Here is a 27,990-nt window from a genome sequence, read left to right as displayed (position 1 = left end):
AGAAGTCAGAACATATACATATACATATATATACATATATATATATATATATATATATATATATATATATATATATATATATAGATATATAGATATATAGATATATAGATAGATATCTATATATATATATATAATATATGTATATAGATATAGATATATATATATATAGATATAGATATATAGATATCTATATATATATATAATATATATATATAGATATAGATATATAGATACAGATATATATCTATATCTATATATATAAAGGTTTTAGAAAAGGTCAAGCATGAAGAAACGTTTTTTAGATATAATTTAAACCCGATAATTAACTTTTAAATCTTAAACACGGAGTGTTTCAAAACCGCACACGCCTGTTACCTTCAATTCCACACGGTGGCGGTAGCGAGTCTCGAGGCTGTTTGCTAAACCGTTTCGATAAATCCAAATCAGGAAGAAAAAATGAGCGGCTAATGCTAACTGGTTAGACGTTAAACGTATCATAGCAGTTGGAAGCATACATTTTGTTTGGAGTTATTTTAAAATTCGGAGTTTATAAAATTCTCACACCGAGACACAGGTAAGACACGAGTCTCGTCGCAGCAACTATATCCCACCTAGCTCGGAACTAAGAGCTAGTTGCTACAAGCTAACTAGCTAACATTATCCATTAAACAGAACCTCGCTGCTGTTTATGATACATAGCTAAACAAATTGTTACAAATATTCCTCCGCAGTTGCTGCTACGTATATTAACTGTTATATCCATTTTTAATTTACTTTTTGAAAAATTGGGAATGCAGGCCTTTTGCTAACATCACATGTAAACAAAGGGGAGAAAAGCTACAAAGATCATTTGATTATACAATTATAGAGTTACTATCTGGCGTTGTGTATATTGCTTTATGACTTGAGACACATTTGTCTTTAATAATCCTTTCGATATTTTTTTTAATTTATTTTAAATTTTTTATTTTACTTCTTACTGCTTAAAACTGTATCTGTTTTATCTGCTTTAAATGTAATTTAAGGTTCCTACAATAATAAGCATTTTCTACCAAGCAGTATCCAGTACTAAAATGTGTACTGGGTGGTAATTGCAGAAGTTGTTGAATCTAGTGGCTTCTATATTTTCTTAGCCTATTGTAGTTTTAAATATTAGTCCTATATCAACATAAACTTTCAATTTCAAGTCACGGGTCTATGTCCTGCAGAGTAACCCTTTCTTCTTTAGTGGTAATCACTTTAATTAAAAATTAATATCTTCAAAGAAAAGAGACAGGAATTCAACTTATACATTTCCAAAATAAAATGACACCACTGAGTGTAAGTTTCTGTCATTAGGCTGAAAATAATAGGCTCCTTGTTTGTTAAACGGGGCCAAATTTCCTTTAAATGTGGAAATTACTCATATGTAGCCTAAAGTAGTTTTATTTTTTGTTTCTACCATTGATGTAGATTTCCAAAGTTTTCTGATTCGATATTTAATTTTACAAGGTAAAAATACCAGTAAATATTAGTATCAATAAAACAATTTAATAGAAATCACTGTAAAAGAACAACATTTTGCAGCTGTTTACAAATTTTATTTGTTAGGAGGTGGACAAAAGTGTCTCTCTAAATTGCAAAGGCTGCTCACCCTTATTCTGGACACATCAGCCCATATAATAAATCTACATCTGCTTTATTTCAGATTATAATGTAAAATAAAAACTGACTTTTTTCATATATATCTTTAGAACATTATGGAAAGTGTAAGTAAAACAATACCCTGATATTCAAATGCTTTAGAGGAGCAATAAGCAAAAAAATCACTACAATTATCTCAAATCATTGTCATTTGGAAGTAACATTACCTATAAATAATCGATTATCCTCATCAACAATATATTAGTCAAGTTTTTCTCTTTTTAAACCGGAGCTGCTTGGTGCAGTGTGTAGCTTGTGTTTACGTCTAGGATCTTGAACCAATCAAATGAGGAGTTCCCAGCATTGCCAACAAAGAGCACAGCATCTTATCATTCATGATAAAAATACTAAACCAAAATACTTATGTTGTTAATTGTATGTTTCAAATACACCTCACAGTACAAATTTAATACACTTTTCCATTAATGATGCTTCCCTCAGTAAATGAGGAGATGCAGGCCAGCGAACCAGTGGTTGGTGCATCAGTGGGGGTGTCTGGTGTTCAGAGTCGGTCGGAGGATGAAGAGTCACTGAGCATGAAAGACGTGAAAAGGACGGCAGCACAAGCGTTTGGAGGCGGTGTTCCCAAGAGGAGAAGTTCATCCAGGTATTGTTCCACTTTAGACAAAACAATACTTTATAAAAAAAAAAAAAAGGATATTAAAGAGTGTTTCTAATTATGATTTTTCTGAAATGAAAGATCAATAAAAAGAAAGAAGTTTGATGACGAGCTGGTGGAGAGCAGTCTGGTCAAGTCGTCCAGCAGAGTCAAAGGGCCTCCTGTCATTGAACCTATACGCTGTTTGGGCAGTGAACCTTCATCCATTGAAAAGAAAAAGGTACAAACCATTTTAAAGTATTTTAGATGGTCAGGAGTGAGATATTAAATAGGTTTATATGCTGATGGATTTTTTCCTTATTATTCTTATGTGAGGTGCCCAAGTCAGGAACTGCCCTCACACCACCTCTCACTATGGTATTAAACCCTTCACCTCTGCCCAAAAGAGTAAAGAAAAGCAAGCAGCCTTTACACATGACTAAAGACTTGGGACGCTGGAAACCCACAGATGACCTTCTGCTAATTAATGCTGTGCTACAGGTGAGCACCAAAAACACTAGTCAGTGCTCATTTGCTCACTTGTTTATTGCTTTTGTAGTGGTTTTATATTATGTGACACCAGAGTGAAATGTGGAGTTAATTCATCTGTGTCTTTATCTCACGCTTCCAGACTAGTGATCTAACTTCTGTTCATCTGGGGGTCAAGTTCAGCTGTCGCTTTACTTTGCGGGAAATTAAAGAGAGGTGGTACGCATTGCTGTATGACCCTGTCATCTCAAAGTAAGAACTTGGTTTGGTTCTGATTAGTTTTTTTTAAATCATGTTTTCCACTTTGGTGCTCTAAGCATATTGCTGGTTTTGTGTCATTCCGGCAGGCTCGCATGGCAGGCAATGCGGCAGCTTCACCCAGAGGCAATAGCAGCAATTCAAAGCAAAGCTCTCTTCAGTCAGAGTGAACAGGCGCTGCTGGCCAAGATCGGTTCAGTAAGTGACTCACTGCATTTTTTTTAATTTATTTTTTTATGAAGGTTAAGTTGAAATTTGATCAAGTAAATTTTAAGGAACATTAAATATATTAGAAAACTCCAGTTAGAGATTCTCTAGTAGATTTCTAATCACTGATTTTTCAAAGCTTTGTCCTGCCATTTACAGTGCATTTAAAATGTGCTGAAAATGTTTGTTTCTAAGTTCCAAAACTTGTGTGCTGATTTATAATTTTGTAGCATTTATTTTTAGATTATTGAGTATTCATCAGACAGTGGATCCTGAAGACCAGGGGCTCCTAAACTGTTGATTGGTTATACAGATATTATACAAAATCAATTAACCATGATTATGATCATTATAATACATAAGCATCAACAACCACTTTGTTTTCTTTTGCCTATTTCTGAGACATTTTTCTATATCTGTTAGTAAAAAAAATATAAATATTCTCCAAGTTTCTGTGGCGGATACCAAGTTTCAATACTTGCATATCTATGACTCCAACTTTGGGAAGCAGTGTTATGGACCAGGAGTTCCCAGTCATTTCAGCCTGAGACTGATAAAGTAAATTTATCAGAGGCTGATTACTCTCTGTTGGCGACCCCCTACATTGCCAGTGATTGGACTAATATGTGATTGGACTAATATTATGCATTTTACAATAATGCGTATTGGAAAATGGAAAAGGTTTTTATGAAAAATGAAATAAAATTTATATTCATATCAATTGTAAGTTTAATTAATTCAGTATGTAAAAATACATGTCATACTTTAATGGGGTATTTATTTAGTTCTTGAAACTAAATAAATACACCATTAAAATACACCATTTATTTCATTATATGTTTATTGACTTTTGACCCTTTTTTCCTCCATACATCTTGTGGATTATTTTAGAGGGGCCCAGAACCCCACTTGGGGAACCCCTGTTGTAGATACCGTATTTTCACAACCATAAGGCGCACCGTACTAAAAGGCGCAGTCCCAGTTATGTGTGCCATTTCTGTATTTAACACACACATAAGGCGCACCGGACTATAGGGCGCGTTTTTTATATACAGGTACATGTTCTATACTACCTTTAAATACCTCTACTGTGTATTTAAAAATAGAGTTGGAGCAAAACTGAGTAGAGATGTCCCGATCCAGGTTTTTGCACTTCCGATCCGATACCGATATTGTTTTTGGACTTCCGATCCGATACCGATACTGGCCGATACCAGCCTATCCGAGCATGTATTTAAGTTTAAGTTAAAGTATTTAGCCTTAGTTGTAAGACTCATGTTGAAAAGGGTTTTAGTACTCTTGATAACATCTAGCCAGCTAAATTAGGTGAGATTGAATAAAACACAATGCTTGGTAACAACAAACTTATCTGTTTATTAAGAGATAAACACAAACTGGACAAAATTATGAATAGCAATCTGAAATTGCACAGTGAACAGTAAAACCGTAAACAGTTAAAGGTGCAAGTATTACTGTAAGTTTTAATAAAAATGCAAAACAGGGGAACACTGGCGCAAAATAGATGAATGGATCGTTTCAATCGGCGAAACTGGAAAATACGGCCCGGTTTTTTTTTTAAAAACTGGATCGGCAGTCTGGATCGGCATTTTACATGCTTTGCCGATACGCATTTTTTTGCCAATATCGGCGTCCCGATCCGATACGTGGATCGGATCGGGACAAGCCTAAAACTGAGTATGATTGTGCTTTATTCATGTATTTATTACAAAGTATTAATCAAACCTGGGAGCTGGCTGTGAGACAGACACATCGCAGATGACAGAGCTGTGATCACTCCTAAATTAACTTAAAATCCTGAAACCTGCCGACAGAATATGTTCGCTTTTATTGCCGGTATCCTGGTACCTGCAGTTTAAATTATTTAGATGAAAAACACCTGCCAGCCGCCGCGGTGAACCCGGAGGCTGCCCAGCCTAGAGGCTGCTGTTGAAAGGATTTCTCCTGTCGGTGCACCGCTGGTATGTCGGAGTCTGAGCGCCTCCGACAGAAATAGTATAGGCAGGATGATAATCTGGATGAACTGACTGCAATTATTAAGTTTTCAGGTGGACTTTCTCACTTAAAAACATATTAAAACTACTTTATTCCCACTGATCACAGCAAATATAGCTGCAAGATTTGGATTATTTAGATGAAAAAACACCTGCCAGTCGCCGCGGTGAAGAGAGACCCGGCCTAGAGGCTGCTGTTGAATTAAGTTTTCAGGTAGAAAAATAGAGCGGGAGCAAAATTGAGTATGATTGTGCTTTATTCATGTATTTATTACAAAGTATTAATCAAACCCATCAAAGTCATCATCCTCTGTTTCTGAATTAAACAGCTGCGCTAAATCAGACATGCCAGTTTCCCCTTCTTTGCTGTCAGAGTCACTTTCCGTGCAGCGCGGCTCCTCAGAAATAATGCCTGCTTTTGCGAAAGCTCGAACAACAGAGCCAGCAGACATGTTAGTCCAAGCATCTACAATCCATCCGCAAATGGTGGCGTAACTTGCCCGGCGCTGCCTTCCACTTATCCTGAAACTGGGGTCTCCGTCTGTCATGCATTGCTCCCACGCCGCTCGCAGCCTTACTTTGAACGGCCGGTTCACACCGATGTCGAGCGGTTGAAGTTCCTTTGTCAGACCCCCCCGGGATAACGGCGAGCACAGCGTTCATTCGATTCACGTTTTTTTTTTCACATCGGCTGTGAGATGGGCACGCATGGAGTCACAGATTAACAGCAATGGTGATGCGTGGAAAAAACCACCTGTTCTCCTCACATACACCTGCCTCAGCCACGCTTTCATCATCTCCTCATCCATCCAGCCCTTTTCATTGGCGTTAATATCATATGTCATCAGAGCGCTGTGTCTGTCTCGCTGTCAGCTCCCAGATCAGCTTCTCTGATTGGTTGATGCGGCGCTTCCAGCAGCAAAACTTAAATTTTTTCATCTCGAGCAGCAGCAGCGCGTTGGCGGCGCGTCAGAGGCTTAAACGCTCCCGACGCGCTGCGCCTGCTGCTCAAAACGCGCTGCGGTACCTTTTGCTGCATCTATACGCGCGTCAACCATTGACTTTGCATGTAAACTCTCTGCTTCTGCTGTGTCCGGTTCACACCGATGTCAAGCGGTTGAATAACAGCGAGCACAGCATTAATTTGTTTCACCATGTTTTTCTCATCAGCTGTGAGATGGGCACGCATGGAGTCACAGATTAACAGCGATGGTGATGAGTGGAATAAAACCACCTGATCTCCTTACATTCACCTCCCTCAGCCACTCTTTCATCATCTCCTCAATGAGGTGGTCTCAAAAGTAGCAGTTACAACACACATAGGGCGCACCGCACCAAAGGGCGCACCGCACATTTTGAGGGAAAAAAAAGACGTTTATGTGCGCCTTATAGTCGTGAAAATACGGTAATAGCTTGTAGATGAACCGATGAACCCTCCAGAGATCTAAAAACGGCAGATCAAATACAGAAAAATCAGTTTTCTTTCTTCCATTTTCTAAAACTGGTTTAAATTAAGAACTTCAAATGTAATGGTGTATGAATGCATCAACCCACATCATGATGGTTCATACACTTTTGTGAGTTTAATATAAATCTGATAAAGATTAGGGTCCTACTGATGTGAACAAGCAAGGATTATCCTGTAATTTCTCCAATGTTCTGATGGATTTATCTGCGGTAGATTTTCTATATTTAAAAACCGACTTTCAGCCTGATCATGCATCGTGTAGTCTAGAGGGGGTAATGAGGGGTGATCAGCCACTCACGACCACCTCCCGATCAGGAATCGTGAGGGCGGGAGAAAAAATCAAACATGTTTGATTTTCAGTCGACCGTCGTGGGCAAATCACTGAGTGGGCATGCTTGAACAAGGATTCTTCTTCTTCCTCTGAGATGAAAACACAAAAGCATGTTGGATGTGCGAGTTAAATGGAGTTCTTTCTGTAAAATTGACAGACCGTAGTAGCCATGTTTGCTCAGCCATGTCTTTGTCCAAATACGTTGTCGCCTTTTCTTTTTAGGGATTTCATAACACAAAAATGCACAAATTGCTAAGGCTTCACTCTAGTGAGCTTCATATTCCTCTTCTACTCATTGGCTTCCGGATAGAGATCTCGCTGCGGGGCCGAGTCCACCGTAGTTTTTAGATGCACAGTTTGAGCACAGTGTGAGAAGATACACTGTGAGCTGTGAACTTTTATCCCTGCAGTTTCATCGACAGTGTGAGCTATGGCTGTGTGCGACGATTGAAAATATCTCACAGTGTATGCCCGGCTTTAAAATAAAATTCTCCCTAAACAGACCAGTCAGCCCAAAATGGAAGTTTTCCTGGAGCTTCTGAGCAAACACCCCGGCATCTTTCACCCATCTCGCACCCCGAAGAGCCTGATGGTTCACTGGCAGCTGCTGAAGCAGTATTACCTGCTAGATGACCAGAGTGGTGAGTTTTGTTACTCAATTGTTTCACAATACGTGATGCACCACCAAGTAATAAACGATATTGCTAAAGGTTATCTTGGCTGATATCTTTATTTTTTTCAGGGAGTTGTGTACCAGAACCACTAATAGTTTATTCGCCTCATTTTTGTCTTGCAGTTCAGCCGCTTCCTAAAGGGGATCAGGTGCTGAACTTTTCTGATGCTGAGCAGATAGTAGATGACATAAAATTAAAGTGAGTCTGTTTTAACTGTGTATTCACAGTCTCATTTTTTAAGGTGTTTGATCTGCTTTGCTAAAAGCTGTTGTTTTTCATGCAGGGATAGTAGAGACGAAGCACTGGAACACGGTAAGAAACCTGGTTGTACATTTCAGCTGTAGGGGTTTGACTGGAGGGGTCAAATATCCTTCTCGGTCAAATGTCTTCATTTCAAGCGTTACATCAGTCCAAGCTTTAGTTACTCATTTCTTCAGCTTCTTGATAAGGAAGTGAATATTTGGTTCTTTGCTGACAGCAGCTATTGACAAACACTTTGTGTCTTTCTTAAGTTCAATATTATATATCTCCTGTTCTCACGAACACATTTTTGGAAACCCTTTGAGAAAACATTGTTTTGGTGCTTTTCTTTTTTTAACTTATGCTTTGATAATGAATCACATTTTCTGAGCTGGATAAATGTAGAAAATTACAAGAGTATAACTTTTTTTTTTTCAAAAATTATCTCCTTTATCAGTGTCTCAGCTGTTTTCCTTCCTTCCTTCCTTCCTTCCTTCCTTCCTTCCTTCCTTCCTTCCTTCCTTCCTTCCTTCCTTCCTTCCTTCCTTCCTTCCTTCCTTCCTTCCTTCCTTCCTTCCTTCCTTCCTTCCTTCCTTCCTTCCTTCCTTCCTTCCTTCCATTCATCCAGGATGTCTCTCCTTGGTGAAACGTGTCATTGTTTACCTTGTTGTCTCCTCCCAGAGCTGATGATATCAGATCGTCACCAGAAGAGGGAGATCAGACAGCTGGAGCAGGAGTTACCTCGGTGGCAAGTTCTTGTAGACAGCATCACAGGTATGTACAGTGCCAAGCAAAGGTTTTAAGATACCCGGTTCACATTTTGTCATATCAGAACCACAAACTCCAGAGCTTTTTGTTGGTGATTTATAGGGGTGTCCCAATACAATTTTTTATTTTCTAATACCGTGCTGATATTTCAGCTTTGATAATTGGCGGATACTGATATTGACTTGATATCATATTTGTATGAATCATACATGCTTCTATTACATATTTCATACTGTATAATGTTAGAAAAGGCTTCATCAAGTAATATTACTAAAAGAGGGAACAAAAGTCAACTGCTGACCCATGTAAAATTAACCAATGAGTTAGAGAAACTTTTAACAGAAGCGTTAGAAGAGTGTTTTAATCGGCATGAAAATATTGGAGATTTTAAATGCCAGCCGATAAAATCAGATATTCATTTTTGGCTAATATTGGACAGATATCCGAAATTAATATCAAATTGGGACATCCTTTGTGATTTTTACATTAGACCAGCATCAAGTAGGAGTTTCTGATACTATGATAAACCTGTGTTTGTGTGTGTGTGTGTATGTGTGTGTGTGTGTGTATATATATATATATATATATATATATATATATATATATATATATATATATATATATATATATATATATATATATAAATGACGGTGTTTTTTCCTGAATTTGAACTAGATAAAGCTAAGACTATTCCACCGGAAAAGTTTTGTATACAACAGATTTACTAACAAGAAGCCATTCTTTCTGCAAACAACAAATTTTATTCAGTTAATGATTTGATAATCCGATTAGCTCACTGCTGTTTCAATAAACGATTTTTCTGATCGTGTACAGCCCTACTTTACTTGTTTGTAATAATAATAATTGAACTTTATTGATCACACATTGGACAAATTTAACTCTGCTTTTAACCCATGCCCTTGGGGAGCAGTGGGGAGCCATTGTGCGGCGCCCGGGAAGCAATTTGGCTTTAAGGGTCTTGCTCAGATACCCAGAGTGGCAGTCTGTAGGAGTGGGGCTTGAACTCAGAACCTAAAGTTTCCAAGCTCTATGCCTTAACCACAAGGCCGTCACTCCCAAGTAAACACCTGCCACTTTGGGAGAACCCTGTATATCAGCTTGTTTCATTAAAACCCTTTAGTTAAAATACCAAGTGATGTAGTCCCAAGTTAGGATCAGCTGCCCTCTACTGGCTCTAGCGAAGTGATGTAGTGAGGATATATGGTCACAGCAACCAGAACTCAGAGCTAATTTTTGATAGAGTTGGTGAAATCTATTTGAAGCATTTAATCCACAAACAGCAGGTTTTTCTTCAGACAGTTTTTTCACCAATATTGTTTTGGAAATCATGCCATAGAGAGACAGATTTTATATAAACTACCTCTATCGATGGCACATAGCACCTGTCATCCTACACTGCTGGCTTTTGAACAGGTACGGCTAAATTAGAAATGCTCAACACACCTTTTATATTTTGAATTTCAATTTCTGAAAGTGTTTCACTACATTACACTAATGTTCTATTTTTATGTTGGTCTATTACATAAAACCCTGTACAAATGCAGCAACCTTTGCCCTTGTAGTGTAACAGGGTGTAGAAGTAGTTCAGGGAGCATGATTATCTTCTCAGGCTTATGTAAACCGTGTCAATTGTGAATGGAAAAAAAAACATAAATGCTTACTTGTTCAATCATTCCACCGGCAGGGATGAGCATGCCTGACTTCGACAATCAGACGTTGGCAGCGCTGCGGGGAAGAATGGTGCGGTACCTCATGAGATCAAGAGAGGTGAGAAGAATCTCCTGAAAGCACTTGTTGACATGTGCTTCTATACTGGGAGCCTGATTAAGTGTGTTCACACAGATCACGCTGGGGAGAGCAACAAAGGACAAACAGATAGATGTAGATCTGTCACTAGAGGGACCCGCTTGGAAAATATCCAGAAAGCAAGGTAATTCAAATCTAGTTTCTTTTACTGTACCAGGATCAATTAACATTTCAGAGAAAAGAGAAACAAACACCAAAATTGCAGCAGTATTTAACCTTATTTAAACATTAAGGACACAGACTTTCACACTAAATGCTGTTTGCCTTCACAGGAATAATTAAACTGAAGAATAACGGAGATTTCTTCATTGCTAATGAGGGACGGAGACCCATCTACATCGACGGCAGACCGGTCCTGTCAGGAAACAAGTGGAAGCTGAACAACAACTCAGTGGTGGAGGTGTGTAGAGACATTTAGCTACCACTGGTAAAGATGGGTGAAAAATCTTACAACTCTTCTATAGATGTTTCTCAAACTGAGACATAACTCAAAAAATTCTTCCTAATTTTACACATTTTTATTTTAAGCAACTCTAAGAAATGGGAAGATAAAAGAACACGCCAGTCAAGTAATGCAGATATCTGTTAACATTCTTAAAGCAATGTTGCAATTAGCTCAATTTGAGATATATAAAATAATTTCTGGCACTTAGAGCATATCGATGGTCCCAGCAGGCTGCTCTTCTCTGTAACTTAAGAGAATAGGATCCACCACCGAATGAGTCATGTGACCCAGAACACTGCTTTACAGCGATATAACGTATGTATTATCGGTGTAGGGATGAATGTGGTCTTGGCTTTAGTATTCATCCTTATCACTTGCCGCTTTCACTCCCTTCCCTGCGTGGGTTACATAGGGATACTATGTATCCACCTCCCTCGCCGTGGAAACCGCGTTTGGTCTGAATGCACCTTGAGATTTCATCATTAAAAGATGAACTGAAAGAGTTTGATATTGTAAGTTGCGGTTTCTCATGTTTTCTGCTGCCATTTCATTTGTTACTGTGATTGGCCAAACCGAACTTTGGTAGGCGGGCTCTAGGTGTCGGTTTACCCAATCATTTCTGAAGGTTCTGCTAAATGTCTTTTCTTTTCTGGATTCATCAGAGGAGACCCATATTGATAACGTGTAGAGCTAAACCTGAATTCTGCACATTATCAACATGACTTGTCAGGTTGGCTAAACCTGGAAGTCTATGCCCCTAGTGGCTTCAAGACAGAATGCACTACACTTAAGTTTCTACTTGCTTAAACTCTACATATTGGTAGAATGATAATTGAACCCTTTAAAACATTTGATTGTGAGAAACGAGGCTGAGTCATTGCTTCAGTTTATCCTACCAACACAGGCAGCCCAGAGGTTCAACTTAATAGTTTATCATTGTGATATGCTGCAGCAGCTGAAGGTGTTTTTCTCACATCTTATCAGAGAAGTAATAAACATGAAGGAGCTGCTTTATCAAAGCTGAATGACAAAAAACTGTTTTCTTCTGTTTAGATCGCAGGTCTTCGTTTTGTTTTCCTAATAAACTTGGAGCTCATCTCACTGATAAAAGCTGAAGCGGCTAAGATGTCACAGCAGTGAAAGGTCGGGTTCTGTCAGCTGACAGACAGTAGCGTCCGCCAGAGCATCGCCATGGAGACGAGGACTCCATATAACCTTATTGTGACTCTTGATGATTTACATCCTGGAGCAACATGTTTAATGTGGTGTATGGACATTTTATTCTGTTATGCCGACACTCGTGGTTGAGTCCTGTTGTGTGCAGTTTTGCAGAACATTGTATTTAAATTCTCACACCAAGCTTTTGTTGTTTTTTTAATAATAAACTTGTTTACTCTGTCTTCTTTTGCGTCTTAGGTGTTTTTTTGTTTGTTTTTTTAGTCAGATAATGTCTGTCATACTGATTTATGGGAAGATGCCAAGATTAAATACATTACATCAATTAATAGTATGATAAAAATGTATTCCCTTTTTTTTCCCCTGTGTGTCTTGCTCTCTTTGTACTCACCCCTCCCTGACAGAGGAGTAACAAGCAAGAGAAATACAGGTTGAGGTTTGGAGAAACTCAAAATTTGTTTTTCAAAGCAGAACAGGACAGTTGCAGCATGCGAGCACTCTAGATTAAAACAGTGCTATAATTTATCTAAATAATTTCTGGGAAAATTGACCATCTGGGAGACCTTTGTTGTTACAGTATTGTTTGGACTGGTGGGAAGATTTTCTTGTATAAATTGATATTTTTATCCAGAAATTATTGCCAATCCTTTTTGCTGTGAATCAAGCCCCTACATATGCTCATTTCTCTTTTTTTATGTATAGCTATACAGTATTATTGACTAAACTAAAGTGTAATTTTGCTTATTAGAAAAAAATGTAGGAATTGATTTATACAAGTTTTAGCAAAGCTCAAATACAGGTTGTTTGTTTTATATCGTTAATAATATATTTTATTCATTTTTTATGCACACATTCATCAATTGTCCTGAGAAAGCATGCTAATTTTGTTTCAGTTAGGTAATTGGTTTTTCCCTTAGACCCCATTTCCAATAGATGCTTTGCCAACGGCCGCTAGATGGCGCCAAAGAAGAAATTGGTTATAAATCCAGTTTTAAGCCACTACTGGGAACATTTCTCTTGAGAAGCTAGGGCAACAATAAACAAGATATTTTCACAAAAAAGGTAAATTAAATTCATACACACATCTTAGAGTAAAATGTATTAAAATGTATAAATCAGCACCATTACACTATCTGATTGAAGGTTTAGGCAATTTAAAAGTTAGCTTTGTTTATCCTGTATTTACAGCTGCATTAAAAAAAATTGAATACAATTACAAAGAAAAACAATCTAACCTTACACCGAATTTAAAAAAAATTCAAACATAATGAAGGCTCACAGCTAAATATGGGGTGGGGGGGTTATACTTTGACAGATTCTATTTTGTATACACAAGTGTAAGCTAAAAGCAATTTTGTTAAGAACAGCTCTCTAGACTATTTCATTTTTTTTAAAGCGCAGCCTTTATAAGGCAAGCAGCAGTGATTAATAAAACAACAAATGTGATGAAAGACAGTAATGTAAACATATGTATGACTATATAGTTACAGTTCTAACATTCAATTAACATTTTTTTTCTTTTTTTTAGTTACAGTTCTAACATTCAATTAACATTTTTTTTTTTTTTACCCATTTTACATAACGTTCAGCAGTCAAATGGCAGTGGGATGCTTTGAAGCCTCTTTCCAGAGGGCTACAGGGAGAACAGTCCATGGTGGGGCTGTGAGGGGTCATTGAGGATGTTTCGGGTTCGGGACACGCAACGCTGGGATGAAATGTCTTTAATGGAGAGAAGAGGAGCCCTGATGACCTTCTCACCTTCCAGTCTGAGGCACTGCAGCCTCCACACCACACAGCGAGACAGCTGCTCAGAATGAATCCCAGCTGTTCCATTTTGCCCATCAGATGCTGTGGGATGATGGTTTTGAAAACTGAACTGAAGTCCAGGAACAGCAACTTTCTTTGTTCAATATTTTAATTTCTCCAAGTATTTTAACTGTTTATTCATGAACAGTTTAAGGTCAGTATTTCCTTTATGAAATAGACCAAAAATTACTTTTTTCTACTTTCAAAAAAGTAACTAAATAACTTTTATTTAAAGTTACTTTTTGCTTGGGTAATTTTCACTGTAACTTAAGTAACATTTTGAACTGGTAACTACTTGTATTTTAGTCACATTTTTATCTGAGTTACTGAAATGTTTTTTGTTTTAGTCTGTTTTTTGCACTCTTTCCACCTCTGCATAGCATCAACAACCATACAGAATTACTGCTATGGTGTGTCATGTCAATCATCTGAGGGCGGTGATCAGACTTAAGGGGATCCAGTGCTTCCCCTGCAAATATGAAAAAGAATATGTTATAGGTAGCGACTGCTAAAATATGTATACTTCTTCCCACTCCTCTCTTCGAACTTGTTAATACTACGATTTCACTTTGAAACAGTATTAATATTTTTTTAATTGTTTTCTTTTATATGTATTTTTTCCCGTTTTTGTTTTCTGTTTGCTTTATTTGTTTTCACACACAAAAATAGATACACATTGAAGTACAGTGGCCGAGTCAAATGACAGACCTAATTCAAGTGGGAATCTATGGCAAGACTTGAAATGTGCAGGTCACAGAGGATTTCTGTTTTAATTATTTATTTTTATGGCTCATTTTCTTCAAAAGGCGGTCATACTTCTCACTTTTTTCTTCTCAGATGTGTGTCATTCCAAGTCACTGAACTTTTAGAAATAAGCAGTATGAAGTTGCTTTTGCAGCGGGTTAATATAACAGATTTATGTTCTCTTATACTAGTAAGAATATATTGTTTTTTTTAGCTTTAGAAATGAACTAATGTACTATAAAACTAACTTTTTGTGTAAAGAAGCTCCTTTGAAATTCAGCTGCATGCCTTAAAATAGCTTTTGACTGCTGCTCTTTTCTGTCCCTTTTATTATCCCAAGGGTATTGTGCTTGGAGGATTATGTAATAACTCAAACTCCTGTAGAAAGTAAGTAATTGTAATAGATCTGCTGGGGCAGCTCCATGTGATTTTGCCAAAGTTTAAATTTTTTCTAAAACATTATAAATGCTTCTCCACATTTTGCCTCAGGAGTCTACAGCTCTAAGCATTGACATATTTTACTGAGATTTTAGTTGGATGAAAGAAAACATAACAAGCAACAAATAACATATAAAAACATATCTTTAAAAGATCTAAAAAATCCATTATTGTAATCATGTATATCATAGCTGTATGCATACTTGTTTTCATGACAGCTGTTTACTCCCTTTTGTTTGTGCATTCTATCTGTCTCTATTAAGTAAACATCAGTGTAAGCATGTTTTATATATTCCAAAAAATTACATACCACGCTCCTCAGTTTTTTATATTTTGCTCTCACATCTAAAGGTGTTTTTTTAAATGTGCAGTTAATGATTCATTTGAGCCTTTGGTCCCTAAATGCAGTTAGCCAACCCTTCTTGCTAAACCAGGTCCTGGCGACGCTAGATACGGGGCCAGGGCTGGTCATGGTCACCCTTATCCAATCATTGGCCACCACATGTGGACATATTTCACAAGCATTTTCCCTTTCAAAGAAATGGTGGTAGCAATAATACTGTTGAGTGGAATGTGCTTACTAACTTTAAATTTTAATATTTCATATATTAACTGATAAAAAAAATACAGTGGTTAACTACAGTACTTATATCAATATACTAACATTAAAGATGGTAAATACAGAATTAATGCTCTTTTCAAAAGTTTGTGTTTTATAGGTTAAAGAGAAAATTATGTCTCTACAAATTATCTAGGAGTCTTCAGTGTAATCAGAGATAAATAACAGCTAAATATATTTGCAGTAGTTATTAGTATATTAAAATATTGAGATAATAGAAAAATTATTAACAAGTATTATTAATCTGGACATTTTCTTTCCAGAAATGTAGGTAAGAAAAGACACTGGATAAGATGTTCCCCACAGAGGTGAAAGCTAAAAGAAGATTATCCTGTGTAGCTTTAATTTAGAGAGCAAATGTGCAAATATATGTCCATATATCAGTCAAATATTTGTCTGTTTGTTAGCTAGGTCTTTAGGAAAATATAGCTTGTGTTTATTTAGAAAATATAGATTTTTTTTTCATTTTCCTGTTTGAACAGTATAGACTGACTAAGGTGTTGCGCTTTCACTAACATTGGTTAGTGCCTGGTCACCCCTGTTAAAATTTTCCTACAGTTCCTCAAAGGCGTAATGACACAACAACAGGCCTGTAAGCAACATTATCTGCAGTTGCTTAGTTGCCCCTAAGCAACTGCAGTCTCTGCTTACCAGTATTTACGCCATTGCTTTGGCTTACCCTGAGGTTCTGGCACCTATCCACTTTCGGCCACCCCTCAGAGTACATTGGTTATTAAGGAAGAGTATTAGGGCCACTGAAAAAAATAAAAAAAGTTAATTGATTTTTTAAATTTTATTTCTGTATAATATGAGAAAAAGACAAATTTCTGACTTTAATCTCAGAATTCGGACTTTAATGTGGGACGGAACAGTCATCACATTTGGGATGGGATGGCTAACTTTATGTTAGCTTAGTTAGCTATGTTAGTGAATATATACATCTGACCAGAGACGTTAGCCACGTCAAGCTTCCTCTGCAATCATCAACGAAACCGCAGCTTTGTAGTTCAGATTAATATTAATAATGTCAGTGCAGCTAGTATATATTCAGACTGATATTTATTTGGATTTATAGTGAAGCAAATGCTGTAAATACACCAAAGGCTTTGCAGCAAATGCTCTAATCCACACTGATCAGTTTTCACAGCTGAAGCTTGTTGGTTTGATTTAAAAACCTCAGGAAAATTTAGAGTATCAATGTAAGATGTTGACTGTCTGGAAAGTGCAAGCTTTCAGCTCATGAAATGGAAATTAACAAAATAATTAATTGTATAAATCATATATATTCAAGAACAACAAGTAATTTTAGTTGTTTCTGATTTTTTATTTTTTTTAATGTTGTATGGATATTTATGTGCAGTGAAACCTTATATCAGTAGAAAAGCAAAATTCTAATGAAAATACATTGAAACAGATTTTGGTGGAGGAGGTGTGGTGCTGTGGGCTGTCAAGGCTTGCTTCTGATAAAAGCAAAGCTTTGGCGATATTGTTCAATTTGGATGTCCAGTGGTGCACAATATGAATGTAGACCATCTTAATGGTTTCAGCCACTTCAACCTTGTTTTTAAGATTTGAGTTTAAATGTTTAAAGATTGAGCTCCTGTTTTTGTTTATCGGAGCTCTTGCATGTTTCCAGTAGAACCCTGAGGTCAAGCAAGCTGCCTCTCTTTAATGGAGTGGTCTTGTGAGGCGAGGAGACAGAGCTTTCTCTGTGGCCGCACTTTGGAATGATCTTCACTCATAGACCATATTTTGCTTTTTTAAATCTCAGCTGTTAACTTTTTGTTTTTTATAGATGTATTAGGCTGTTTTTATCTAAACTTATTAAATTGTTATTCCAGATTTTCTGATTTCCTTCTACTCCATTTGTTAGTTTTTTATTGCTTATTTTATGTGTTTTATGATTTTATATAATTTATTATGACTTCAGTCGGATTGGGTGTGTAAAACTCCTCCTAGAAAAAGTTTAGATGAAATGATTGATTACCTGGCTCTTAGTAGGGTGTTTTAGACCTCAGCGTTTTTTTCTCCTGGAGGCCATTTTATTTCCAGATGAGGTCTCAAATGTATTAACGTTTTTTTTTTTTAACACAAGAATATCCAGTTATCCTTTAACTTTTTTAGTTGGTCTCTGTTGTACTTGATTGTTCCTGAGCATCCTTTTTATTTAATTTTTTTAGAGGACAGAGATATGGATTATCTTGCAAACAAAGAGGCAATTCCTCTGAACCACTAGTGTCCATCTCTTTAAACTGATGACTCCATTGTCTGCAGTGTATCAAAGGCTAAAGAGGATTTTTTCAACTTGATTAATTCAAATGTCTTTTGTCTTCTTTTATCTTCACTGATTTACATTTTTGATTTCCTACTGTTTAAGTAGGGGTAAATGCTGTCATACAAACCGTCACACTGATCAGGACATTCAACACATTCAGCACCACTTATTGAAACTCCCAGTCAGACAGATTTCACAGATCATCTGAGAGATTGCAAATCATTACAAAGAATCATAAAGAACTTCCCTGCCCACTTATTAACTATAATGGGAAAACGTTGTGGTGTTCTTGAGGATCTGTACATCAGCAGGTTCAGAGCGACTCTGCAGGACAAAGTGTCGATGAACCGGTGGAGTTAATATTCAATCCTTCCACTTGGAGCCGGTCTGCGGTTTTTATTTCTTATCAAATGTAATAACTGGTAGCTGCACATTTTCTCACTTGTTGTAAAACAGATTATGGTTTCCCTGCCGTAAAGTTGAAGGGAGATATGCTACCTCAGTGAAAACAGTTTGTAGATAACCTTGTCTAACCTTGTAGCCGACAGTGATAAGACTGGGTGATTAAGAAGAACTCATCTTCCTGTGGGTTTTATTAGAGAGGTGGCTTTAGGAAGCAATTGCTGTCAGTTTTATCAGTTTTTGTCAGAGAAAATAAGTCAAACATTGATATAAGTCTAGTGAACCTCAAATCTTTGATCATAAATAGGCCCAACCTAACTCATAGAGATTTCTGTACCGTCCTTTTGTTTACTGTAGACCATGATGTGTTTAAAGCTTGAATCCTCCTCCCTCCCTGCTGCTTCCTCCCCTTCAGCTGGTTGGCTCCACTGGCTGGTTAAAATAACAGCTGATTGGTTTGCTAAGTAGGAGGTAAAGGTTTAAAGGTTCACTTTGGTTAATAGGAACACGTTGTTCAGAATATGGAGGATTCATCCTGAGCAAAATAATACATGTAATATAAATGATACCAATATTTAACTGCAAAACAATTTGGACACAAGTGTAAAAAAAGTCACTTCTATCTTTTTCCATCTTTGTTAAGTGGATCCCCTTAAACCTCTCTGTTTTTTCTAAGAGTTCTTGTTCCCAGTAGATGTTTATTATTAGGTGCAAAGTAGAATCATTTAAGCTGGAGACCATGAGCCGTTCTTTAAAGCAAAGAGTGTTTGCATCTCTTCCCTGACCTTCATCGACTGAATGTTTCCCCAGGAAATTGATGCAATGCTGCTTCTCAGACGCTGTCACAGCCTGACCCGACTTGGCTCTTTAGGCCCTCAAAGGTATGGCACCTTGAACTAATAGTTAACTGTTCAAAGGCATTCATTCCAGGTTATTTTATCTAATTGTTGCTTTACAGTTATATTTTTTAACTAGTTAAAAGATTAAGATTTATTATTCAGTATCAGTAACATTCAGTTCTAGTTACAGTTCACTCTGTAGTGATTTATTTTTTCTTTTATTTTCAAGGTGTAAGGCAGCTTCTCCTCTTGCATCCCTTGCCGCTCGTCTGTGCAGCAGCAGGAGGGAAGACCAAAGATCCTCCCAGCATGTCAACAACAGTGCCAGCTGGAAAACTGTAGTTGCTGGTCTGCTGACTGGTACTGGTGCTGTGCTGGCTTATACTTTGCACCACCAAAAGGTGAGAGATGCATTGTAACCGGCAGTTAGCAATTTTGGCCAATACTGATGGTTGTGCACTATAGGTAATATTACGTACTTATTGACATGATAGGCCATTACTTATTTTAAGTAGTGATGCAGACAGAGGAGGCTTGCCTTCAAACGTGCTGTGCTGTGTCCTTAGATTTTCTTCCTTTCTCTTATCACTTTCCATCAAGCTTGACATTTAATACCCTGTGCAATAACCCTGTATAATAATCCTGTTAAATAAGAGAGTTCAGCTGTTTATACTGTAAATGTTCTCCATAGATTATAAAGTTTCACTTTTTTCTTTTTCTGGATTTCATTTTCAAGAAAAAAAATTTATTCAGCAAAAACTTCTACACTGAAGAGTGTTTCTTTTTTTTAAAGACTGACCTGTTAGCACCTAAGCGCGCTGCATTTAGAATGAAAAATGTGGAAAACATTTCTAGCTTTGTTCAGTATAAAAATTGTCCTATAAACATTTTCTTTTAAATGTAATATTTCATTTATTTTCTATATATTATTTATGCTTTAGATTTTCTTTTAGATTTTCATGTCCTATGGTCTACTTATATCAGGGCTCCCCAAAGTCCCTCGAGGGCCGCTGTCCTGTAGGTTTTAAAGGTTTCCCTATTTCAGCGCAGCTGATTCTGATGATTCCAGTTCAACAGAAGCCTGTTAATCAGCTATCAATTGAAATCAGGTGTGCTGGAGCAGTTAAAGCTCTAAAACCTGTCGGAGGGTGGCCATCAAGGACCGACTTAGTGCAGGCCTGGTCTAAATATTTTCACCTTCATTCCTTTATTCTTGCTGTGCTGTCCTGAGTCGTAATATTTTCTTCCTTTCTCTAATCACTGTTTTAGTGTGTTCTTCCTTCGTTGTGTCTTTCCTTTTTTCTTTTTACTAGTGATGGCTTTATGAGGCGTCATGAAGCGTTTCCACACTTTGGCAAATTGTACGGATATTGTGTATGATGCTGTGTCAATGAATACTGACACCTGCTGGACATTTAAAATCACTAAATGATTTGATGAACTATAATGTGATTTAGTGCTTTAATCTATTATTCATCTCTTGGTGGAGTTGAAAATATGTTCGATCATTGATATGATGCACAATCCAAAAATGTGAACATATAACGGGAAATTTTAGTCTAACATGAATTCGAATTTATTTATTTATTGATAAAGTAAGAACGTCAAACTAAGAGTCAATTTGAAATCAGAGGAACAGGATGACACAACAAGAAAATGAAAACAAATATGAGATGAAAATGATCCCAATCAGCTGAAACCTTTCTTTTACCTTCAGACTGCTCCATATTTCTTGATTGATTTGATGATAAAAATCAACAGATCCAAGATTTTTTTTTTTTGGCAGATGCGTTGCATTAACAGATGCACTTATAAACACAGTTTAGTGCATCAGTCAGTTTGAAACAAAAAACTGTGTCGGTCACGTGACTTTCGTAAAACGAAATGCGCTGTTAGAGCTCGACACATGCGCCTGCGCATCGGTGTTGCTGGACCATCAATACTTTATACTCACCCTCCTTTCCTATTAGTTTTTTTAGGTTTCATATTTAAAGGCTACTCACTCTTTGAGTATATTTTAGAAATCCATAATTTTATGTCATTCAATTTTAATATGGGTATAAAGGATAAAGAAGCCTGAAGATTTCTAGATATTAAAGTCAGAATTGCGCCTCGCAGCATGTATGGGAACCTTGCACACATTATTGTGGGGTAGGGTCCCAAGCAGAGGTCCGATTTTCCTCTGTAACTAATTAAACAGCCTTTCTGTTGTGAAATCAATAATCCTTGTAAAGCATGAATTTGCTTACAGTGCTCCAGGGCATACATAGGTTGCAAGATTTAAGCAAGGAGAGGTTTATATGTTAGATATTATTACATTGTATGCCTGTGTGCAGCACTGAACAAAGCACAAGTCCATGCTGACCTTTTTAATGTTTTGCTCTTTCCTTTGAAGGTTGAACGAGCAGATGCTGGTTTACCCAGCGAAGCAAAAAGCTCCCCTCTTCCTGTCTTTAACTACGATGAAGTCACAAAGCACCGCTCTCTGGAAGATGGCATATGGGTCACTTATAAAGGAGGTGTTTATGACATCACTGAGTTTGTGGCGATGCACCCTGGTGGGAATAAAATCTTGCTAGCAGCAGGTGGTGCCCTTGAACCTTTTTGGGCCCTCTATGCTGTTCATGACCAGGAATATGTGCTGGAGATCCTCTCGCAGTATAAGGTTGGTAACCTCTGCGCCTTTTTTTCTTTTTTCTGATAAATGAAAACACTGTTAAAGACTTGAAATTTGCTTTTGCTTTTAAACCATGCAAGAAGGCTCATCATATGACAAAATAGATTTTAAATTATAACTGTGTGAACATGGTTGAATTTTTGGGAGTTTTCTACAAGTCCTGTTTTTACAGTTCAAAATTAAGTTTTTCCGTTTGGAGTCAGATGCAGAATTTAGCACCATTACTCAGGTGAAACAGGTCCTGGAAAAACATAGGCTGAAAGGCCACTCAGAGAGGAAGAAGCCATTACTCCAAAACCACCATAAAAAGGATAGGTTAGAGTTTGGAAATGCTCTCAGGTTCTCTGATATTTGTGTGGACATGCTGTATGGTCATGAGACTAGACTTGTAGCTTTAAGCTGGCTGGATTCCTGCCACTGGCCAAGAGTTGAGGTTTTTACACAAACCCTGAAGCGTTATTCCAAAAAAAATATCTTGATAAATTGTTTGGACCACTTTCATGTTGGAATACAGAATTGTGTTAAACTATCACGAGGGCTGCTTGAACACCAGTTTCACACTGAGGTGAATTTAGCATCAGCATGGCCCGTTAGTGAAGAGGGACCTACTCCAAATTTAACCTTGAAATTTGCAGTTAACCTCACTGACAGTTCAGCATCTACTCCCTAGGCGCTTAGATGGATGGAAAATGTCGAAGTTTCTCACCCGAATAACTAGAAAAATCGTTTGAAGGAGTTGAAGCTCTAGCAAAGAGCTTCTGTCACTGTTTGACACGCAGTAGAGGAGGATGCTGACCCTGAGCGTACCTCTGAACTTGTTTGTATTTTTACTTTTGCTTTATCTGTTTCTTAAAAAGCGGTTTTAAATGTTGCCACATTCTTTTGGTTGAGCTGTACTTTATGTTGGAGGATCTTTGGTATTTACTCTAACTCTAAATCTCTCTGTTTGTGGTTAATCTGAAGGTTGGCGAGCTGAGTGTGGAGGACCAGAAGAAGCAGGAGAACACCAAGGCGTCAGACCCCTACGCCTCTGACCCTGAGCGCCACCCTGTGCTTCGAGTTAACTGCAAAAAGCCCTTCAATGCCGAGCCTCCTTCAGAGATCCTGACAGAAAGCTACATCACTCCTCATGTGTTTTTCTTCAAAAGAAACCGCCTTCCTGTTCCTCAGGTTGACACGGCTTCATATCGCCTCCAAGTGGAGGGCCTGTCAGGAGGAGAGCTCTCTCTGTCTTTAGAGGACTTGAAGACGCAATTTCCCAAGCACACCGTTACCGCTGCAATGCAGTGCGCAGGAAACCGCCGCAGCGATATGAATAACATAAAGGAGGTGCAAGGACTGAACTGGGGCGTATCTGCCATAGGGAACGCTAAATGGGGCGGCGCAAGGCTCAGAGATGTGCTCCTGGCTGCGGGGTTTGGGCCAGAAGTAGCCAAATGGGCTCGCCATGTCCACTTTGAAGGACTGGATAAAGATGTGACGGGGACAGCATACGGTACCTCCATCCCTATCAGTAAGGCCATCAGTGAGGAGGGCGATGTGCTCTTGGCTTATGAAATGAACGGTGAGGATCTTCCCCCTGATCATGGCTTCCCGTTGCGCGTCGTGGTACCGGGCGTAGTGGGAGCACGCAACGTGAAGTGGCTGGGGCGGATTGTGATCAGCGCAGAGGAAAGCGCCAGCCACTGTCAGCAGCACGACTATAAAGGTTTTTCTCCTGGGACGGACTGGAGCAAGGTTGACCCTAAATCCGCTCCGGCCATCCAGGAGCTTCCCATTCAGTCCGCCATTACCGTCCCGGCAGACGGAGCTGTGATCGACCGCAGCGAGGTAACGCTCACCGTTAAAGGCTATGCATGGAGCGGCGGCGGCAGAGAGGTGGTGCGTGTGGATGTGTCCCTGGATGGAGGGAACACATGGCAGGTGGCCCAGCTGAGGAATGGGGACGAAGGGGAGACTGCTGAGCCGTCACCTCCTCCTGGTCGAGCCTGGGCCTGGAAGCTGTGGGAGCTGACGGCTCCTCTCCCGCCACAGGCTGAGGAGCTAGAGATTATCTGCAAGGCGGTGGATAACAGCTACAACGTGCAGCCAGACACCATCCTGCCCATCTGGAACTTGAGAGGCCTGTTGAACAATGCCTGGCACAGAGTGAAGGTCAGAGTCAGAGAAGATTAATGGGAGGGACAGGTTCAGTGGTTCAGATCCATAACTGAGTCACCATGAGGGAACTGTGTTTACAGAGTGACTCAGTGATAAACAGGAAGAGGAATCGCTGCGTATAAAACATTTATGTGGTGTTTCCTAGAATATAACAGAAGAAACTGAAGCATCTCAACCGTATGGGATGTAACACTGATGTTCAGGTCTCTGAAGTCTGAACCATCAGTTTAGATTCTCTGCAACTAAAGGAAGGTTCCTGGATAAAAGTAGCCTTGTTGGTTCATGCACATTTCTCTGAAGCTATGTTTTAGAGTATTTTTTTCTGCTTGTTTGAAGAAAGTAATGGCATCAGGCAACCTGTGGCCTGTGGAGTCCTTTTTAGGGAGATGGTCCTTTTAAACAAATAAAGCACATAATGAAAGAATAAGGAAGAAAAATATCACTTGTAGAAATTTATTTGGGAGTTATTTGCTGATTTTGGAAAACGGTTATTTACTAATGCCTTTCTTTGTAATTTAAAATTTATTGATCTCACATTGGAGAAATTTACCTCTTCATTTAACCCATCCCCTTGAGGAGCAGTGGGCTGCCGTCGTGAGGCGCCTTGGGAGCAAAAACAAGGGGTTAAGGGTCTTGCTCAGAGACCCAGAGTGGCAGTCTGTGGGAGTGGGTTTCTCAGTACTCCATGCCCTATGCCCTAACTAGGCCGCCACTAAATGCTTACCTCATTTATTCCTCATTATGACTCTTGTTCCCAAGAGAAGTTATATAGGAGCTATAGGTTACAAACACCTGTTATAGACACCATAGAGAACTGTGAGAGCTACTGGTTTTAAAGTGTTTTAAATAAACGGAAGAAAAAAAACAGTAAATTGATTAATGGAAAATTGGCTGATTCTAGTCTTTAGTCTGATTACTGGATCTAAAGAAGTTTTAATTTCATAGTTTTATAATCTATAGAGAACCTTTTTTTGTAAATGAACACAAAATCTGTAAACAATTAGTTAAATCTCTTAAAACAGGAAGGTTATAGAGACATTTGATGTTATTGGGAGATGGATTGTGACTTCTTGAAAAGCTTCATATCTTTTTTTTTCACATCTTTTTTTTTCAGAATTTTCTACTTTAGCTTGCACTTTGCGATATTCATTTTAATGAGAATCAAGAAATTATGTGAAAAAACAAGTTGTAACCAGGTGAAAACATTGATCTCGGCCATTGGAGCACAGCGCTGTCCTGCAATAAAGCAGTGATGGAAACGTCTCGAGCAGAAGGTCATCCTAAAGGGTCGACTTTTGGAGACTCGACAAACCAAAACACTTTTAAAAGCTCCTTATTGTAATTCAGTCGCCCTGTAATTCCCACACAGGCAGTTTGAGAAGACTGCTTGTTAATAGTATAACTTTATAGACTAGGATTGTAGCATATTCTAATACATAGACCACTTTTTGTAGGCTAAATGCAGGTTGTTCTTTGAGCAACTGTCTGTCATCAGATTAGGCTTTCTTTATGTGAGTCAGCAGTGCAGCAGCTGTGTCAGTGAGAGTGAGAGTTGCATTAAAGCGGCGTCTCTGTTCCTCGAAGGACAAAACTGGATAAGTCTGTCTACAATAATGTATCCTAAACATCTTCTCTGGCCTTAAAATGTCCTAAAAAAAACTGGAACATGTGGTGGGTGGACAGGAAGTTAAAATATAGATCTTAATTCAGATTGTAGCTGCATTCAAACACTCATTCATTTAACTCAAACACACTGACAGCAGTCCTAGCTAATTGTAACTAAACCTACATTTAGAAAAGAGCCTCTTGAAATGTCAGCGTTTTTTTACTGACAAGGGGAAAATAGAAATAAAAAATGAGCTGCTAAGAAAGCTGTTTTCTCTTCTTCTTCAAACAGTAGTAGAGCCCTCATTTGTCCTGATGTTTACTAATTTCTCAAATCATCTGTCCTCACTATGACATAAACTGTGCTGTCCTTTTGCATTTGGTTGTGTCCTCCCTTAAATTAATTGCATCGTTTGAGGTTATGGAAGCTAAAACACCTTTAATGTGGGGCTGAAACAATCAGATGAATCAATTATTTAACTAATAACCATCTAAATAGGCTTAATCTGTAACTGGAAAGATTCTAGAAAATGCAGGACATGAAAGAACCCACAGAGCAATAATTAAACCAAAAATATCAAATGTTTTGCTGTGTAAGACAAAATCGATTCTGTTCAATTTCACCACATTTCATTAGACAATATTTGCATAGCTTCAAAATACCAGTATTATGATATTTCTTTAGATGATATTGATTTTAAATGTAATTCCTAATTGACCTTAAATGTAAAAAAAAAATTTATTATATATATATTTACGGGAAAACCTCTTATTTCATTGTCTTAGTTTTATATAATTCTGTAACCCTCAGCAGCTGGTTGGCAACAACATCTTGTGAGGTTTTCCAGAGCTAAATTATATTCTTTTAAAAATTACATATTGTATTAATCCTATGCATGGTGATACGGATCATATCACCAAATTCTCCTCAATTCAAACACATAATTTTGCATTTAAGACTTAAAAATCTTGTCTATGAAAATATTGTATACAGAACTCTCCAGGATTTGTAGTGTTAACCAAACTGAGTTTTTTTGGAATAAATGAGATTGTATCTAACACCTCTTTTTAAGAGGGTAGCTGGTTTTTATGGAGCTGTAAATATTTATATAATTTTTGTTAAATCATACGGTGTGTAACTGGTGTCCTGCTGAGTTGTCGTATTCAGTGGCATTTTAAAATGCTCTCTGTGCATTTTCAATTCTAGTATACTGGAAATGATGCAGACTTCTAATTTTACTCACTCTTTCTGCTGATTTGGTTGCTGCTTAGTGTGAACCCTGTCAAAGTGCCAGTGCAACACCGCACTTTTTGGATTCACTCGTTTTGTCATTACACCAACCGCAGAAATGTACTGGGTGCATTTTGTTTTTCACAATATCTCAAAGAGAAAATGGAGTTAATTTTTCCTTTTATACACTGATTTATACAGGAAATCCAGTTTAAGTTATTCATCTTTTTATGCCCAACAAAACGTTATTCCTCTGAGTACATGTTTACAGTAAAATGTCTGAATTTTGTTATTTATGTCATTACAAACTCCCATGTCATTTGTTTCTGTACATCTGGAAAAATAATAAATTGAATTTTAAAACATAAACGGTCTTTTAAGTGTAGTTTTATGGTTGCGAAGAGGTAAGAAGCAAAAGTTTTCATAACTCATGAGATTTCATGAATCAGACATGACCAGTAACTGAGGAGTTATAGTTTTGCTTTTTGGCCTGAATGTGATTCAGTCCAGATGTTGCTTCTGTGACTGGTAGAGATTTAAAAAATGCAATTTATCATTAAACATTTAGGAAGTTCTGTGATGTTTCTTTGCCTGACTCATGAAGAAGCAATGTTTTCGATGTTCTGCAGATAAACCAGATGAGTGATTCTGTTATGCAGCACAGTGTGGTCAAACTCTACTCCCTTATGACTGGAGTAGAAAGGGAGAGATGCTTTAAAGTAATAAGCAGAAAATATGCATGAAAATAGATGCTTTTATGTAAACTTTCCTGGAGAAAAAAACTGTTTGCTTCAACATCTCACTATTTTTTTATTGCCTCTTTTCTGCCATTAAAAGACAAATGCAGGAAATATAAAACTGACTCATCACTAAATTAAACAAATGTGTCACTTTAGTGGTAAATTCAAACTTGTAAATGCTTTGAGTGACGCAAGTTGTTACATACAAGGTTACAAGTAAATTAATAGCAGGAAAGGGGGAAGCTCCCTTAATAAAACTCCAAATTAATTTCATTAAA

General features: G+C 37.8%; 2 protein-coding genes across 2 annotated transcripts; both read left to right on the top strand.

Annotated features, from left to right (window-relative positions):
• The first annotated feature begins 409 nt into the window (after positions 1-409).
• Positions 410-12,403, top strand: mcrs1 (microspherule protein 1). The gene is made up of 14 exons (XM_038303541.1): positions 410-574; positions 2,125-2,290; positions 2,384-2,522; positions 2,618-2,782; positions 2,913-3,022; positions 3,118-3,226; positions 7,549-7,687; positions 7,843-7,918; positions 8,004-8,032; positions 8,642-8,734; positions 10,434-10,516; positions 10,592-10,679; positions 10,828-10,955; positions 12,054-12,403. Exons 2-14 carry the CDS (start codon positions 2,136-2,138, stop codon positions 12,138-12,140), a joined length of 1,401 nt encoding a protein of 466 aa, XP_038159469.1. The 5' UTR covers positions 410-574; positions 2,125-2,135; the 3' UTR covers positions 12,141-12,403.
• Positions 12,404-19,109: 6,706 nt separating this feature from the next.
• Positions 19,110-27,341, top strand: suox (sulfite oxidase). The gene is made up of 4 exons (XM_038303535.1): positions 19,110-19,341; positions 19,529-19,700; positions 21,695-21,964; positions 22,940-27,341. Exons 1-4 carry the CDS (start codon positions 19,259-19,261, stop codon positions 24,149-24,151), a joined length of 1,737 nt encoding a protein of 578 aa, XP_038159463.1. The 5' UTR covers positions 19,110-19,258; the 3' UTR covers positions 24,152-27,341.
• The last annotated feature ends 649 nt before the right edge of the window (positions 27,342-27,990 follow it).

This window comes from Cyprinodon tularosa, unplaced genomic scaffold (genome assembly GCF_016077235.1).
Source record: "Cyprinodon tularosa strain WSP-4 unplaced genomic scaffold, ASM1607723v1 ctg512, whole genome shotgun sequence".
In the NCBI taxonomy this organism is placed as follows: Eukaryota; Metazoa; Chordata; class Actinopteri; order Cyprinodontiformes; family Cyprinodontidae; genus Cyprinodon; species Cyprinodon tularosa.
This window is presented reverse-complemented; position numbering and strand designations above follow the sequence as displayed.